Source organism: Petaurus breviceps, unplaced genomic scaffold (genome assembly GCF_028583685.1).
Source record: "Petaurus breviceps papuanus isolate PSGF00001 unplaced genomic scaffold, PetGlider_PUasm1.0 90763, whole genome shotgun sequence".
Taxonomy (NCBI): Eukaryota; Metazoa; Chordata; class Mammalia; order Diprotodontia; family Petauridae; genus Petaurus; species Petaurus breviceps.
Genome location: NW_027187340.1, coordinates 443,828 through 454,924, shown reverse-complemented (window position 1 = coordinate 454,924; position 11,097 = coordinate 443,828). Strand labels below are relative to the sequence as shown.

The 11,097-nt window shown below is 38.8% G+C and overlaps 1 protein-coding gene across 10 annotated transcripts in view; it reads right to left on the bottom strand.

Moving 5' to 3' along the window:
* Window positions 1-259: 259 nt before the first annotated feature.
* The window catches only part of RAPGEF4 (Rap guanine nucleotide exchange factor 4), a 350,706-nt gene continuing 339,868 nt past the window's right edge, over window positions 260-11,097 (bottom strand). For all 10 annotated transcript variants that reach the window (XM_069068411.1, XM_069068412.1, XM_069068413.1 and 7 more), the window contains 2 exons: window positions 5,434-5,488; window positions 260-1,814 (listed from right to left, as the gene is read on the bottom strand). In XM_069068411.1, coding sequence (XP_068924512.1) covers window positions 1,687-1,814; window positions 5,434-5,488 — 183 coding nt within the window. In that variant the 3' untranslated portion in view covers window positions 260-1,686. The remainder of the gene's footprint in view (window positions 1,815-5,433; window positions 5,489-11,097) is intronic.

Below are 11,097 nucleotides of genomic sequence, written 5' to 3'. Positions count from 1 at the left end.
GTCTGAGCCCGGGATTTGATCTCCAGGTCGTCCCAACACTGGAACCGGTGCTCTTACTCGCTGAGCCACCTGGCCGCCCCTGAGCAATTGGGGTTAAGTAACTTGCTCAAGGTTACACGGCCAGGTGTTTCTGGGTGGGTGCTAAGCGTCTGAGCCCGGGATTCGATCTCCAGGTCTTCTCAACACTGGAGCCGGTGCTCTTACTCGCTGTGCTACCTGGCCACCCCCATATATATGTTTTAATAAAGGCTCCAACACATCTTTTTAGCATTTCTCTTTAATGAAGATCCTGGATGTTATTTACAGAAGATACACACACATCACATGATTCCTGAACATTAAATGCTGCCAAACTATGAAGATGAAATAAAAACCTGTACTCCAATTACATGCTAATAAAATAAATAAAAAAGTAATGATTTTGGCACAATACTGGATATATAGCAAATAAATACTTTATAACTTTAATTGAATAAACACTTATTTACATTCTACCTGAAAGTGCAAAATGATTGCTGAAAATTAAGATATCTGTAATAATGTTTAAGTTCAGAAAATATGGGTTTTTTTTTTTTGCCAGTAACAACAATTTGCAGCTGATAGTAAAGTTTTTTTTTTAATGCCCAGGAAAATATTCTCATTTTGAAAAAAAATGCTTTGTGCATATTGTGCTCTTTGTCAATGTCATTTTCTACCTTTGCTATAGCATTTTAACAACCTCAGTACTGGAATTTCTATGTAATCCTGATTGGTCAGTTTTAAAAAAAAGGTTGTATTGTAAACATAAATACAATTCTATTTATCCCTCAAAAATTAAAGACCAGTGCTTCCAAGTTCACATAAACAGCCCCAGTGTTGTACAGTAGTATGCAAAGTCAGGTTCTCTCCAAGGCGAGGCCTTGAGGATGAGAAAGAACATCACTACCCCTATCTTGATCTTTCACGAATCTTTGTTAACACCATGGAAACTTGTGGATTCAAAACCATGGGATATATTACTACTGCCCTCTCTTTGAGAAGTTCCCCACCAATTCTGCCAGTGATTTATCTCACTCCTATACAAAGGTGTTGGAGACATATAGGGGTTTTACCACGTGCCCGTCACTGGCTGTAGACCTATTGGATTTTACTATGGTTTTTATTTATAGTACAGCAAAGACAGTGATGTACTTCAAAATGAATAAAGCTGTATACCAACCGGGCATTTCTGAAGCTACAGTGTACAAGCATTTCATAAGCCAAACGTGTTCCTTTCCTTATAGTATCTCATGTTCGGATAGTGCTTAGGAGTCTGCAAAGCACTTTCACATACATGATCTCTTCTGATCCTCACAGCAGCCCTGCGATGTAGGCAGAAACAGCTTTTATTATCCCCATTTTATGGATGAGGAGACGGAGGCTCAGAGAGATTGAGTGACTTACCCAAAGCCACACAGCTAGTTAGGGGCAGAGCTGAGAGGAGAACCCAGGCCCTCTGGCACCTAGGTCAACACTCTTTCCACTATGCCACACTGCCCTCACTGCCATGTAGCTGGTGTGCCGGGCAATGCCCAGGGATTGTTCTCACTAATTTTTTGTTTGTTCTATAAAGTTCTATATGGCAGTACAGTTGTAATAGAAATGGCATTTTTTTTTTTAGCAGATAGTAGACGGGAAATGAACCACTGTTTTAGTCCCTTTAAATGTTCATGCTCGGCGAGGCTCTAATCGGTGTGACATCTGGGATAACGTTCTCTGGTTGTCAATCACATTTAATTGTCGTACATAACCCCGGACGTCCTGATGGTTCTTATTAGCAAGGGCTGCGTCAGGATCTGATGACACAGGAAAAGAGCACAGGTTATTACATAGTCAACTTGTTTAATATCAAATGGCTTTATTCTTTTCACTTATTTACTACCTTTAATGCTGGGAGTCAATCAGACTGTTAAGTTGCTACTGCACTATTTTCATGGTCTATATTAAAACAGTCAACGTACTATTTAGTAATAATTACTGTACTATTTTAATATTTTAATTTATTAAAAATTTAATAGGAAACATTAAAAGTAATTTCTCCTAATTATTTTCTCTTCCTATTCCAAACTTTCTCATTTGATATTTTCCCTAGCATCTTACCTGAGTGAAAATCAAAGCAACCATCTGAAGGCAATTCTAACTCTGATAGTATACTGAATCTATTGACTTGTCTTTTCCCTTCTTCCCATTAATCTAACTTTAAGTCTAAAATAGATTCTTTCTTCCCTGGGTAAGAATCAGTCTAGCCTATGCTAGCTGTGTGTTTCACTGTTTACTGACTACTGTTTTTAATTTTCATTTGGGCCAAGGTTAAAGAAATAAGCCCTGAGTTTGAAGAAGCAATTTCCTCTCTTGCTTGTACAACCTGCCTATAAAATTGAAATATTTACTTCTGCTCCAATGCCACTCCTAGAGTGGCTGGATTCGTGATACCCAAACGTTCACTTCCCTTGCTGTAAAGGTACCTGTTTTGACCTTATTGTGGCCTCTGTACTTAAGAGAAGCTTCCATTTCCACTGTGGTTCATAAATCTCTTTTCTAATATCCCTGGGAGGTAGGCAGTCCTGGCATCATTCTCATTTTACTGATGAGGAAATTGCGCCTCAGCGACTTGACCAAGGTAAAAACAGCTGGTGGGTGATGACATTAGGACATGATTCCAAGTCTTTCATAGTTCAAGGCTTTTTTTTTTATTATACCGCTCTTCTCTACTTAAAAAAAATAAAGTCCCAACCCCAAGGGTTGACGCCACTCTTCCTGTTAAACAACATTCCCTGATCCAGCTGGTAAATGGTATTCCAGAGGGTGCTGTGCTACTCTATGGTGGCACTCCTTGAATTCCAGGTTTATAACTCCATAGGGGAAAGAAGTCTAAGGATCACCTAGTCCAACACTTTTTTATTTATTAGAGACTCACTTGTGTCTAAGGTCACAAGGTGGATTAGTGGTTAGAGCCAGGACTATGCATCCCAGTTTAGGCTCTTTCCCCTATGCCTTGCTGCCCCTCTTACAGACCCTCTGCTTCTCATATTCTCCCCCATTCCAATCACCCTCACCACAATTTCCTCATTTATAAAGTGGGGATAATAATATTTATGGCACTTCCCTCACAGGGCTCTTGTGAACACACACACACACACTCACACACACACACACACACACACAAAGGCCCTTGTCCTTTTCCTCTCATCACTCTCAAAGGCAAAAGGAATGTACTTTTTGCACAAAGGGGGAAAGAGAGGATTTTAGGGCTGAACAGAGAACACCATGTGGATTCAGAGGCCCTTACTTGGTATAAGAAGAAACTCATCAGAACACTAATCATACAGAATTAATCCCTCACTGGACTGAGAGAGGAACACGTTGTGTGTAATTTCATCTTTTTCTGCTGGCAATATACCCTCCACGTACAATGTACTGTAATTACATTGTCCATAGTCTCGCAATGTTTATAACCCTATCCCTATAGCTTTATCTATAGATTGTTGACTTCGGAGCTGAGCAGCTGTTGTTTACCAGCAGTTACGGATAACTCCAACAAATGCAGCACACATTATTTTACAAACTGGTTTTCCTTCTCTTGGAGAAAGTGGAGCAGAATGTAAATGTGCAAATCCCCAGGGCCCACCCTCTCCTTCATGCAGGCTATATTTCCAGAAAGGCCTATGGGATTGTCAGGAGGTGGTTCCAGAGATGCCTCTTCCTTGTCTAATTACCATTCCTTGAGGAATGCCAGCCACACACAGACCCTGAGAGAATCTGTGTGGGACAGTCTGGCAGGTTAACAGCAGGTAACAGGGGCTCAAGAAGGCCAGGGCATCTGTCCTTTAGAGATGGTGCCTCCTTACTCATCCTCTAAACCCCAGTTCCTCAAAGGTGTCAGATTTGCTCATCCACAGTATTTCTTTCTTAGTCCCTTCTCTCATCTGGCACTGCATCTAAAATAAAAATAGGTACTAATAGGACATCTGCATCTTATGTGAACCTACCCTGAAGTCCTGACAAGAAAAGAAATACCTGGGTACGTCTAGGTGGCGCAGTGAATAGAGCAACGGCCATGGAGTCAGGAGGAACTGAGTTCAAATCTGGCCTCAGACACTTAACACAAAAAACTAGCCCTGTGACCTTGGGCAAGTCACATAACCCCAATTGCCCTGCCTTCCCTTCTCCAAAAGAAAAGAAACACCTCTGCCCCATGTGACATCTAGTAGGCTACATCAACAGAGATGCAGTGTTGCCTGGAGATTACTTGGACTAAGGAAGAGCTGGGCTAAGACAGACCTCTGACCCAAGCTTGGCAAAGCATTTAGCCACTCTGTGCCTCAGTTTCCTCATTTATAAAGTGGGGATAATAATATTTATGGCACTTGCCTCACAGGCAAGAACAAATGATATAACACATGTGAACTGCTTTGCAAACTATAAAGCATCACACAAATGTTAGTTATGTTTATTGTCATGTATCACAGTGACAGAAATCATAGTAATGCCCCATGATAATGACAATCTTTATGTGTATAAAGGCAATTACTTTTCATAGTATTTACCATTGAGAATGGCACCAACTATATTTATGGGATCACCTCTATGACACATTAATTGTGAGTTAATATCCAAATTTCTAAAAATGACTAATGAAAAAAGTTAACAACCAAAAAGTACCACAAAGCACTCTCTTTCCTTTTCCAGCTCAGTTCTAGGGAACCAAATTTCTCTCACCCACCTACCAGCCCACCTACATAGTACTCATATCAAAGCTAGAACCAAGGTGCCATGATAACATAATGTCCCAGGCTGAAGTCAGTGACATCACTTTACTGTGATTCTGATCATGCATTTTATTGTGCCAATTACTCTGGTGCCTTTACAAAAATTAAAAAAAAATTAAACCCATCTGGTGATATTGGGAACAGAAAATACTGCTTCTTTGCACAGTATCTTTTGCAAATATATTGCAAACATTAATTAATTCTCACAACACTCCTGGACAGATGATAAGTATTATCTTTCCCTATTTATAAATGATGGAACTGAGTTATAAAGGGTTTAAGTGAATTACCCAACATCAAACAATGAGTCAGAGGAAGAGCTAGGATAAGGCTGGATTAACCGGGCAAGCTTGTCTTAATCTTTTCCTATACAGCTTCAAAGACTACGTTACGAACATAAAAATAGTACTCTTAAATTCATCTCCCCCTCCCCACAATTCATTCTTAGAATAGTCTTCCTGTTTTTACCATTTAGCTTTGCAACAACCTAAAAGTAAGAGAAGGCCCTGAGACCTCTAGGAGTTTGAAGTCCAAAGTGTTTGATATAGTCTCCAAGTTACCTGGCACCTCAATCTTTATTAATATTCTCATTAAAAAACAGTCATGCCATCAAGACCCAGATGGCAGGATATAGCATATAACTTACTGAAGGGTTGGCTCCTGCAGTATCTCACTGTTCTGACCGTGTTAGCAATCATGCGCTAAAAAGAAGGGGGAAAAAAGCATATCAGTGTAGCAAGTGATGGAACCTGCCAAGAAAAACAATCATTATTTATTGCAGCTATAGTTGGTGTGATGAGAAACCATACATTTTATAATGTATATGACCCAGATGCTTCTCAGTAATAATTTTAAAATAACATTGATTCAAATTACGTTACTTTTGAGGGAAACTAAAGATTGATGAGAAATTCATCTTTGTGAACTAAGGTAAGGTAAGATGTTCAGGAGAAGTTCTAATCTCATTCCATATCTGTGTTCCCCTTATTTTTTGCAGATAAAAAAGCAAAGTTAAAAAAAAAGCCAAAGCAGCATTATTCCTGGACCTCACTGTGGGCAGCTAGGTCACTCAGTGTATAGTGATGGGTCTGAATTCAGGAAGACTCATCTTCCTGAATTAAAATCTAGCCTCAGAAACTTACTAGCTATGTGACCCTTTGCCTCAGTTTCCTCATTTGTAAAATGAATTAGAGAAGGAAATGGCAAAGCACTCCAGTATTTTTTTCAAGAAAACACCAAAATGGGGTCACGGAGAATCAGATACAACTGATCAACAACAACAGTGGACCTATAAGTTTGCTAGAACATAGAGTTTGTCCGGCCTCAGACACTTAACACTTAGTAGCTGTGTGACCTTGTGCAAGTCACTTAACCCCAATTGCCCTGCCTTCCCTCCTCCAAAGGGCAAAAAAAAAGGACAGAGTTTGTTAAGAGGAGTAATATTAAAGAAACATGGAAAGATGGGGGCGGGGAGACATTATGGGGCAGCTTCAAAAACCTAAGATTTAAGAGTTTTCACAAATAGTACCTTTTTAATGTCTCCATTAGTTAACCTCTTACTGCCTTCCAAAGGAGTTCTCCTATCACAGCATAAGCACACTGGGGATAGAGTTTGGGGTAGAGAAATATTTCAGGAGACTTAAATAGATTCATTTGGAAGAATTGATGAGGGTGTTAACCATAAAAAGGGAAATATTAATTGGGGGAATGTTAAGTCTGTCTTTAAGACAGACATTTGAAGGATTGTTTTAAAGAAGAGGCATTAGCCTGATTCTCTTTGGTCCCAAAAGATCAAGTTAAAAGCAATAATTGAAAGTTACAAAGAGACAAATTTAGGTTGATTTAAGGGGGAAAATACCTAACAAATTAGAGCTATACAAAAGAGAAATGAGTTACTTTGGGAGACAGAAGATTCCCTTCTTTGGAGGGAGGGGGAGGGGAGATGGTCTTAAAATATAGATAGAATGATAACTGTGGGGAGTTTTTTTATTTTTATTTTATATTTACTATTACGGAGTCCAGTTTACAGAGTAGAAAAGATAACCTCTGAAGTCTCTTTAGACTCTCTGGTTCTGAGATTCTTTGATTAGTAAAAAAAAAAAAAAGCCAATATATACTATAAAATTCATAACATATTTGTGAGTTAATCTATAAAAACACATGCAATAATTTTAAAAATATAAATAAACATTATTTAAATTAAATTTCTCAGTTAGCTATATGGTCAGGCTGACCTTATTCACAGGTGGTATATTTATAGCTGATGATCACCCTTTCCCAAAGAAATAGTCTCTTCCACTTCTCTGTTCTGATGCCAGAAATTCCTCTATTCCTGTGGGTTAAGGAATTGTAGCCTTTGCTAATTATTGCAAATATATCTGGAGTATCCTAAAGTAACACATTGAACTCCTTGAAGCTATAGAGACCATACAGGGAAGCGGCTGATCAAAGCCTTTCTAACAGCTGGCTGAGGGCAGAGACAATCAAGGAAGTTTTGATAAGGGGCCACCTCCCAGGGAGGTTGAGTGGGGGCCTGCTTCCCAGGGAGAGGAGGACTGGATGGAGAACTTTAGTCGTGGGATAAGGGAGGTCCTCTGTAGCTGGGGCATCTGGAAGGGGCTGGGAACAACAGATGAAAATAATGAAGCGGAAAGAGGATGTGGGAGAGCACTCTGTTTCCTCCTCTTGATTCTTTTGCCTGTGGCCTGCAGCCGGTATGATGACATCTGCTGAAACATGGAACTTCAGGGTCGATGCTGAAGCTCTAGGGCTGAATGTTCACATGGTGATTACAGAAGGCTTTATGATGCACACCACTATTTCCCAACCTCACAAGACTGTGCACAAGTCAGACATCAAGAGGGAAGTAAGGCAAAGGATCAAGAAAGAGTCAGGTTTGTAAGCCCACCAGTTTTTAAGACATAAAGCTCTGTGGAAATAAGATGTTTGCATTCAAGGTGCTGAATGATAGAGTTTAGAATATGGGAAGAGACGTTCATAGTAGAATTGTAGGGCCGAGAGCCAGAAAGCAGTGTAGAGATTATAAGGACAGCTAGAGGCCCTATCAAAGCATCTATTGCCTTGGGCAGTCATACAGATTAGCAATGGCTGTAGGTCTGTGCCAGTGGGGCCCAGTTTAAAAGGCAAATAAAACAAACAAAGAAAAATTAAAGCTTTTTTTTTAATATTAGAGCTTTGAGTGAAAGTGTTTATTGAAAATCTTGTCCCCAGCTTTGGTTCTATATTTCTGTAAGTTATTGACATTTGCCTGACTGAAGCTCTGTTTGTAAGACACTCTTTAGGAAAGGCTGTTGAAAATTTTGGTGATTTAAAAAGTCTATCTGCCAGGCCAGTATTATAGCAACCATCATCACCTAGTGTGTTTCTGTACTTTTTGCAAAGTGAAGTAAGCAGAACCAGAACGTTGTACACAATAACAATATTGCAATGATGATGATTGGTGAAAGACTTAGCTTCTTCGATCAATACAATGATCCAAGAGAGTCCTAAAAGATTCACGATAAAAAATGTTATCCACCTCCAGAAAGAGAACTGATGAACTCTGAATGCAAATTGAGGCATAATTTTTTTCATTTTATTTTTCTTGCTTTTTTTTGTAACATGGCTATTATGGAAATATGTTTTCCATGATTTCATATGTGTAATTGGTATTATATTGCTTGCCTTCTCAATGGGTGACAGAGGGAGAGAATGAGAAACTCAAATCTTTTCAAAAATGCATGTTAAAAATAAGTAAATAAATATAATAGAGGATTAGTAACATAACATTAGGGTTAGGGTTGATGATGAGAACTCGCATTTATACAGAGTGTTCCAAAAGTCTTCATACAGTTTTAAGAGATCTAGTTTAAGGTTTGAAAAACACATTATACATATTATCTCATTTTTGTCCTCATTACAAGCCTGGGAGATAGGCGATATTATTATGCACATCTCAAAGGTCAGAAAATGGAGGCTGAGAGAGTTTTAAGTGACTTAAGTCACTCGGCCAGTACCTGAAGCAGGATTTGAACTGACTCCTGTTCCACCTAGCTCTAAACCCAAGGAAGAGAAAATACAAGATAGAAAGTTTATGCAACTGGGAACTTTTTGTGGAGGAGCCTCTTCTTGGCATTTTCTGCCTGGGATTATTTGCAAATTCCTTGTTCACCAAGCATCCCGGTTAAAGAGCTAGCAGTGAAACATCTCAAGGATCTGTCAATAGGCTCATCTTTCACTTGGACTTCTTACAGAAAGTGGCTAAAAGATTCATATTATTTGATTTGTAGGATAATAGATTTATAAAATTGGAAGAGCAGTTAGAGACCACCTGGTCCAAGCTCCACACTGCCCCAATTCTTTAGATTAGGAATCGAGGAAATAACCTAGACAAGTCACGCAGGAATTGAGTACTTGAATTTCTAGGAAATGGAGTACTTGATTTCTAGGAAAGTCACGCAGGAAATAACCTAGGCAAGATTCAAACCCAGATCTTCTGCCGCCAAATTCAGTACTTAACACAACAACAACAACTGTGGTACTCTTCATGATGTTTTACATTTATTAAAATAGTTTTGCTATCATTTAGCAAACTCTTCACTTACTCTTTCACTCTGAGGCCCAGGCCATACTTTAAAGATGTTTTGTATTAAAAAAAAAAAAAGAGAGTAGAAACAGGCCCAGTCCTAGGCATAATGGGACAAGAACTAAAAATCTCAAAACACTGATCCCTTCTCAAAAGTGTTGTGATGGTCTATGAAGTGCTCAAACAGTTCATTTTACTCATGACAGTTTTAATCAACTCATTATAAGATTTCTGGAGGTCAGAGATATAGTCTTGGTCAGATGAACAAAAACAAGAAGTCCTGGGTTGGTGCTTGAGAAACACCAGTTAAGATGATTCGCAGGCAGGTAGGTAGGTATCTAAGTAGGCAGCTGTAGTATGTAAGTATGATTAGTAGTATGTAGTATGTAGTAGTATGTAAGTAGATAGGTGTGGTTATAGATGTGGGTAACAGGTAGTATAGACTAGTGGACAGATAGATAGCTTTGAAGCCAGAAATACCTGGGTTCAAGTCCTGCCCTGGACACATACTGGCTGGGTGACTGAGGCCAAATTGCTTAACCCCTTAGTGCTCTAGGCAACTAAGACTAAGTCGCATGGACAAGCCTGAGTTCACCCACTTGGGAGTTCCCTATCTCACAGGTCCAGTGAATATCTCTCTATAAAAAACATTCTACCTTTAAATGTGCTGTTTCACATTGATATGTGATTTACTGTCTTTTCAAGTCTATTAGCCTTCTGGGTTAAAGAATGTTTCAAGGTTAATATTAATTCTTTTAAAAATCTTTTGGTTAAATTCAGATGATTAGAAGGAAATCTTTTGTATTTTCCTTTTTTTCCTAGTTTAAATTCTTTTTTTTAAAGCCCAGATATGTATTTTTTAATCTGAGACAAAACATCATTCCATAGCAAGGAATATGGAATTTTATTTTGAACATGGCATTTTAACACTAGCGAGGACCCCTCAATCTTTGTGTGCTGTTTCAACAAGGCTTTTGCTGCTTATATTCTAAAGGTGGCTTCATAGAGATGGTGAATTACCTTTAACAATAGCAAGAAAATTGATAAGACTCCACACAGGGAAAGTGACTCTCTCAAGCCTGGAGCTGCCATGTTCCCCCCACCCCTTACACCTCCCCCTGGCCTCTCGCCTTAACAGGCTATAGAAAATGAATCTGAGAGAGACTCAATGGTCTTCAAAAAAATCAATTCATACAAGATGAAAATGATTCATAGAAGATTCCCAATTTTTTTTATATTAAAAAGAATACTCATAAGATCTTGGTGACTACTGCTACTCTTAAGTCTGAACTGTCCATGCCCAGACATTTTCTCATGGACAAAGGCAAAACTGGTAAAGTTCAAGTGTACTTTTATAAAGGACCCTAAAACTCACACGTCTTTTGGTCAGCATGAGAAATATATTACAAATACCTCCAAGAAAATGTAGCATACAATGTATAATTAGCCTCTGATATATGGAGCCCTCAAATAAACAGTAACTACGATAATTTTCATGCTAATTTACTTTAAGTTGTTTTTTCCACTTCTCCAAAGGCTTTGCATCTGAAGGGCACAAGTATATTCCATGCAGAATTATTGTAATTCTTCTGATATTGAATGGAGTGTAATTACTGGAAACCCTGGGAAATGCTGCCTGTATTCCCCTCTGAAGAATAATAAAACAATTAGCAGGGGTCAGAAACCTCTTCCTATACCATTTTGTAGGAAGTAATTGTTCTGCTT